The following is a 7,102-nucleotide window of genomic DNA, read 5'->3' as shown; positions in this document are numbered from 1 at the left end:
ATAAGTGGCAAGGTTGAGATTCAGACCCATTCTTCTGGCTCCAGATTTCATCCTCATGCCTTTAAACCTTATATCCAATAGGCTGGAGGATGGCAAGAGATGAGTAAGCCAGAGTGAAGCCATAGTTGACACACCCAGTAGGGTGTCCTAGGTAGCCAGGGCCAGACCCTGCTGGTCTCTGTTTAAGGCCTTGAGCCATACATGTTTCGCTATTGTCATGCATGTTCCCTTTGCAGACCTGTAGTGGCACAATGGGTGCAGGCAACGGCAGCAAGTTGAGTGAATTCTTCCTCGTGGGCCTCAGTGATGATCCTCAGTTTCAGCCTGTATTCTTTGCCCTCTTCTCCCTGATCTATGCAATCACATCGGTGGGAAACCTGGGCCTCCTTGCCCTCATTGTGGTCAGCCCTAGACTCCACACTCCGATGTATTTCTTCCTCAGCAACCTATCTTTTATTGACTTCTGTTATTCTTCAGTCACTGTTCCAAAAATGTTGATGGGACTTTTCTCTGGTTGCCAAACAATCTCCTTCTCTGGTTGTGTGGTACAGACAAGCTGCTTTGTGATCTTTGCTGTCACTGAGTTCTTCCTCCTGGCTTCCATGGCCTATGACCGCTATGTGGCCATCTGCAACCCTCTGCTCTACCATATCATCATGTCCCCAAGGTTTTGTTTGCAGCTAGTGGCTGCCAGCTATGCAGTGGGCCTGATGAACATGGTGCTCCTCACGAGCACAACCTTTTATCTGACCTTCTGTAAATCCCATGTCATCACTCACTATTTCTGTGATATCCCTCCCCTTTTAAAACTCTCTTGCTCTGACACGCAGATCCTCCAACTTCTCCTCTTTGCATGTGGTGGTTTTAATGTGTCTGTGTCCCTGATAATCGTCCTGGTCTCCTATGCATGTGTCTTCTTGGCTATCATCAGAATCCCCTCAGCCCAGGGAAAACACAAGACATTCTCCACTTGTGCTTCCCACCTGACTGCTGTCAGCCTGTACTATGGAACCACGGTGTTCATTTACTTGCGCCCATCCTCTGAGTACTTACTGGGCAGAGACAGGCTGGTCTCTGTATTCTACACAGTGGTCATTCCCGTGCTTAACCCCATGATCTACAGTCTGAGGAATAAAGATGTGAAGGAAACATTTGGGGATGTTCTCAAGAAGGCCTCACAATTCTCCCTCCCCACACCCAGATTTCCATGATGTCAAATGCAGTAAAGAAAGGGTAGTAAAGAGAAGGAGAGAGAGGTGACATATATTTGGCCATTCACCATGTCTCAGGCATTATTCTAGGATTTTTAAATAGATTATGCCTTGAATCCTCTTCATAACTCTGGAAGTCAAGTATTATTATCTTCATTTTATAGACGAGGAACCTGAGACCCTGAGAGCTTTGGCTATTTGCCCAAGTTCACATAGCTTGTATGCAGAGGAATTTGAAATTCAAGTCAGCACCGTCTGACTCTGAAACTCCCTTTCTATTACATTACACTGTTTCACTATAAGGCAAGATGCCACCCTCTCTCTCTCTCTTTTAAAGATTTATTTATTTATTTGATAGAGAGAGCATGCATGTGGGCAAGTAGAGAGAGGGGCAGAGGGAGAAAATCTTCAAGCAGACTCTCTGCTGCGCTAGAGCCTGACTTTGGGCTTGATCTCACAATCCATGAGACCCATGAGATCATGACCTGAGTCAAACCAAGAGTCAGATGCTTAACTTCCTGAGCCACCCAGGCGCCCCAAGATGCTACCCTCTCTCTTTATCCTGAGTCAAGGGTTTCCAAATTTTTTCCCTTTCTGGTAAATCTGGTCCCTAAAATTTGTAATAGATTCAGCCCCCTAAGACCTATTTCCTTTCCCATAGTCAATTTTCTACTTCTGGCTTTGGATCGTGTCTAATCAGGTCACTAAATTAATTGAATGCCTATTACATACAGAGCCCTATACCAGATGCGGGGTGGAGACAAATCACAAGGAAGAAAGCTGTGACTATTTATCTTTTGGCAGCTTACAACTCATTTAGGGAAGACAGAACATCCCACCCAAAAAGGAACCAAATTATGACTTTTTATTTAAATTGAACTTTATTGAGTTTTTTTCCTATGTGGTAAATGCTAAATCAGTTATTTCATAATCCTCCCAAGAACTCTATATTGTAGGTAAAATTGTTGCTCCCACTTTATGGATAAGAATGGTGTAATTAAAAACGCTTAAGTAAACCACTCAAGGTCACACGGCTAATGAATTTTGAATACAGGACTTGAATCAGGCCTGCTTGTCCAAAGAGCTTGTGTTCTTGCTATATCACCTCCTGGATTACTAGGATGCCTATCAACAAGCACCAAGAAATATAAGTTGTGAGGTTGGGACTCAAGTCAACAGAAGCAGGTTGGGTTGTGTTTGTAAGAAAGCATCTAGAAAGAGGTGTGTAGTTTGAATAAAGTCTATACAGAGTGAGAAGTGGTAGGAATGGCTGAGTAAAGAAGGGAATGAGGGAAACTAGGAATCAAAGACTAAGACAGAAGAATCTAGATGCCTAGAGGGCTGGTTTGGCAGAATGGGCAAAGTTAGAAGCAAAAGATATTGATGAAATGGGGAGATAGTTGGGTAAACACAAAAGATATTAAGGAAATGGAGAGATGGTTGGGTAGGACTTACATACCTTCTCTGAAGGTCTTACTAATATCTAATCAATCCCTTGCCATCATAGGTGGGTAAGTTTCAAACAGAGCTTTGATTTCCCTAATTTGACCCAAGATGGCTTTGAGCATATGGTTGCTTAGAGTTGTGGCAAAAGTCATGTTTTATGGAGGCTAAGACCTCTATAAAACTTTATTCTGTTCTCTATCTACAGTTCACATTCCTCAAATTGGCTAGACAACTAACAAATTTTGAGTCCTTGGTCACAAGGGGTCATCAAGGGATTATTTCCTGACTGAAAACTTATGTTCGAGTTAGTTTGGGCAAGATCTAAGCAAGTGTAACCTAGTGAAGTCACTTCAAATCTAAAGGCACCCAGATATAGAGGAGGATTTTGCAGGGTGACACCAGATTGGGAATTCCTCTGTCCTAGAGCAAGCTTTTCTTTATTTTATCATTTGCCTGGACAATTGCAGTATCCTCCTAACTGGTCTTATTGTCTCCAGGCTTGTCCCTGAGTGATTTATTCTCCACACTGCCGGCTTATGAATATTCTAAACAGAAATCTGACCACATCAACTGTTCTACTTTAAATTCTTCAGTAGCTCTTAATTGTCCTGAGAATAAAGTCCAAATCCCTTAACTTACAAGGCTACCACAGTTAGAAACTTACCTCTCAGACCTTATCTTTTACAGCTCCTCTTCCCTTCCTTGCATGTCGTATCCTCCCCTTTGCACTTACAACTTTCCTCATTTACAACTCCCTTACTTTTCATCAGTGAAGAATCCTCCTCCTCATATTTTTAATCAAAAGTATTTACTCATTCCTTGGAATTTTAGGACCAATGGTTGCAGCATGCAATCATCCTATACTCATATACTGCCTTATTCCATTTCCCTTTTCTTACCACCATTTGTTGCCTCCTCTATAAGATTGTATGCCTTGGCGGGGAAAACTGAGGTATCTCAGAACTATGTAACCTAGTACCTGGGACCAAGTTGGCATTCAATAAATGTTGTTTATGGGAAGAATAATGGATTCGTGTGTACTGCGTCTTTGGACTTTTCCATGGGCATATATGTCTACTTTTGAATCCTCCAAAAAGTCCAGAGATGTTTCAGTAATCCATCCCCTTTCCTTTATCAATATTCTACCTCTTCTCCAATATTTATTTCTAGTTTGATCTTTTCCTATGCCTCTGCCCCCAGCATTATAACTCATTTGCAAATCCATTGTTTTCTATTGATCTGATGTATGTGTATGTGTGTTGTATTCCTAACTAAATTAAAATCCCTTGAGGTAATGAGTCACATCTATATTTGTCTTTCCCAGTAATAGTGAGCCATGAAAAATAAGCATACATTAAATGAACAAATAGGGGCTTGTAGTACCTAGTTGATGTGGAATTGAAGACGGTTTGTGTAGAGCTTAAAGCAGGGCAGAGTTAACTAGATGTGATTTTAAGAAAGAAGTAGGGAGATAGCATTTCTTGTGGGCCTACCAAATGCTAGATCCTCAGATTATCTCATTTAGTCATCACAAAAACCTGATTTGAAAAATTTTTTAATTAAGACTTTGTTTTTGGAGTTTTCTGTTCACGGCAAAACTGAGGGAGAAGGTACAGAAAGTTCCCATATTCTCTCTGCCCTACATACACTTTCTACATTACCAACATCCACTTGAAGAGTGGTACATTTGTTACAATTGTAGAACATACATCGACACATCATAATCCAAAAGCCATAGTTTACATGAAGGTTCACTCTTAGTGTTGCACATTCTATGGGTTCAACAACCTAATTTTATCCTGATTTTTTACATGAGGAAAAGGAGTATCAGAGAAATGGTGATGTGCTCAGTCACACATACACAGCCAATATGGGATAGAGTCAGAATTTCAAACTCAAGACTGAATCTAGAGCCTCTGTGTTTAACTACTTTACCAGTTTGCATCAGGGTGGTCATTTCACTTTCTTTAAATACTTGATTTGTCATGAGCACTATGACATCAAGACACTGTGTGATGAACACTGAACTGAGTGAATAGCAACACATTTTGTTTAGATTGAGTTCTCACATAACATATCTGAGGCACAACGGAAAGAAAAATAAGGAACTCAGGCAGGCAGGAAGGAAGGGAGTGAGGGAGGGAGAGAGAGAAGGAGGGAAGAAAGGGATTAAAGCAAGCAAGCAAGAAAGAAAATATCCTGAAATATCTTGCCATCTTATTCTTTCAGAAAGTGTACAGTTGGGAATGGAGGGTCACCATATCATCTGGTTTCTTCTTTGGACTCTTTCCTGAAACTAGACCCAAGAAGGAGAAAGAGAGCTTTTCCAACAGTCTCTTGCTCTGATACTTCAGAAAATACAATTTCTCATAGGAAAAGTGCCAAAACCTCTGAAAACATATTTTAAGAAAATGTCCCTTGGTAGTGTCTAGAATTTTAAAATATTTTACCAGTAGCCATGTGTTCTTCAACTTCATGAGGCTCCAGGGCCCTAGAGCCCCACTTAGCTAAAGCAAGGATTCTGAGGTCTGGCCCCTGCCTTGTTCTGTCATTGCTCACTCTACCTCCAAACCTTAGATGACTTGCAGAAAGTTCCTAAGACATGCTCACTCTAGAAGCAACTGTTTTTCTTGGTGAATTGGATGACCCCTAATTACCACTGGTCCTGCCTAGGTAATATGACCTAGTTAACTTGATGTAGTATATCTTGCTTGGGCTTTATTTTGGCTGATGTGCCTCTCCATCCAAAACTAAGCCATCTTGAGGGCAGGGCGTGGATTTACTAATAATATGTATAATAGTAATAATGACCAAGGAAGAGCACCTTTGGCTGATTGAGTGCCTACAGTCCCGGTATCTGTTGTTTTACCCACAACTTCTCATTTCGTTTTACAGATGAAGAAAATGAGGCTCTGAAAGATGAAGCAATTTGACAAAAGAAGAAATTTGACAAATCTTTACTAATAGAGAAGAAATTTTAACACACCCTCTCAGAAACTGATAAAGCAGATATATAAGAAAATATAATATTAACAAAATTATGAAGCTTGAGTTAATACATATACACAATACATACCTAATCTTGGGCCCCAAAATATAGGGTATATGTTATTTTCTTTTTTTATATAATAATATTTTTAAATTATATTATGTTAGTCACCATACAGTACATCCCCGGTTTTTGATGTAAAGTTCGATGATTCATTAGTTGCATATAACACCCAGTGCACCATGCAATATGTGCCCTCCTTAATACCCATCACCAGCCTATCCCATTCCCCCACCCCCGCCCCTCTGAAGCCCTCAGTTTGTTTCTCATTGTCCATAGTCTCTCATGCTTCATTCCCCCTTCTGATTACCCCCTCCCTTTATTCCTTTCTTCTCCTACCGATCTTCCTAGTTGTTATGTTCCATAGATGAGAGAAAGTCAAGCAGAGAAAGACAATTATCATAGGGTATACGTTATTTTCAATCACATTTACAAAACTAGAACACAAGTATCAAAGGAAGTCTCAATAAATTCCAATAAGCTAATCATATTAATAACATTCTCATAAAGATGCAATAAAATGGAAGCTAAAAAAATACTCAAAAAGTGGATGTACAGAAAAAGGAATCCTTGTGCATTGGTCATCTTGCCATATGATCCAATAATTTTGCTATTGGGGGATACTTACCCAAAGAAAATGAAAATACCAATTTGAAAAGATATATGCATCTCTATGTTTATTACAGTATTATTTTTAAAAAAACTCCATGTATTTGGACACAAATTCTTCTAAATGGAATAAAGAAAAAATTAATTGCACATAATTATTACTGAATGACATACCAAATTGTAGAGTGTACCTGATGTGATATTTCGACTGATGTGACATATTGTGTGCAACATGAAACAAAATTACTGAATACTAATATATTAAGAATTCAATTCAAAGGGCGCCTGGGTGGCACAGCAGTTAAGCGCCTGCCTTCAGCTCAGGGCGTGATCCTGGCATTATGGGATCGAGCCCTACATCAGGCTCCTCCGCTATGAGCCTGCTTCTTCCTCTCCCACTCCCCCTGCTTGTGTTCCCTCTCTCGCTGGCTGTCTCTATCTCTGTCGAATAAATAAATAAAATCTTTTTTTTTTAAAAAAGAATTCAATTCAAGAAGTTAGAAAAGAACCATGAACTAAACCAGAAGAAAGTACAAGAAAAGAAATAAATATCAAAAGAAAAATTAATAAAATAGGAAACAAAAATTAAAAATGCTTAATAAAACCAAAACCTAATTTTTTAAAAAGCTTAATAAATAGGCAATACTCTGATAAGATTAAGTGAAAAAAGAATCAAGACCTGGATAACCTTTATTAGCAATGAAAATGGGAGCATTACTAAACAAATATTCATATTTTTTAAAATAATAAGAGTATGCTATAAAATTTTTTATGCCAAGCAATGTGA

At 39.4% G+C, this 7,102-nt stretch overlaps 1 protein-coding gene across 1 annotated transcript; it reads left to right on the top strand.

Annotated features, from left to right (window-relative positions):
* The first annotated feature begins 251 nt into the window (after positions 1 to 251).
* Positions 252 to 1,211, top strand: LOC103672966 (olfactory receptor 1020-like). The gene has a single exon (XM_008701676.1). The coding sequence runs from the start codon at positions 252 to 254 to the stop codon at positions 1,209 to 1,211; it is 960 nt and encodes a 319-aa protein (XP_008699898.1).
* Positions 1,212 to 7,102: the final 5,891 nt, after the last annotated feature.

The sequence above is a fragment of the Ursus maritimus genome (assembly GCF_017311325.1).
Source record: "Ursus maritimus isolate PB19 chromosome X unlocalized genomic scaffold, ASM1731132v1 scaffold_X1, whole genome shotgun sequence".
NCBI classification, from domain to species: domain Eukaryota; kingdom Metazoa; phylum Chordata; class Mammalia; order Carnivora; family Ursidae; genus Ursus; species Ursus maritimus.
This window is presented reverse-complemented; position numbering and strand designations above follow the sequence as displayed.

What these genes read in the sequence shown, in the direction of transcription:
- LOC103672966 (XM_008701676.1), top strand. Translation starts at nt 252, where the DNA reads ATGGGTGCAGGCAACGGCAGCAAGTTGAGTGAATTCTTCCTCGTGGGC.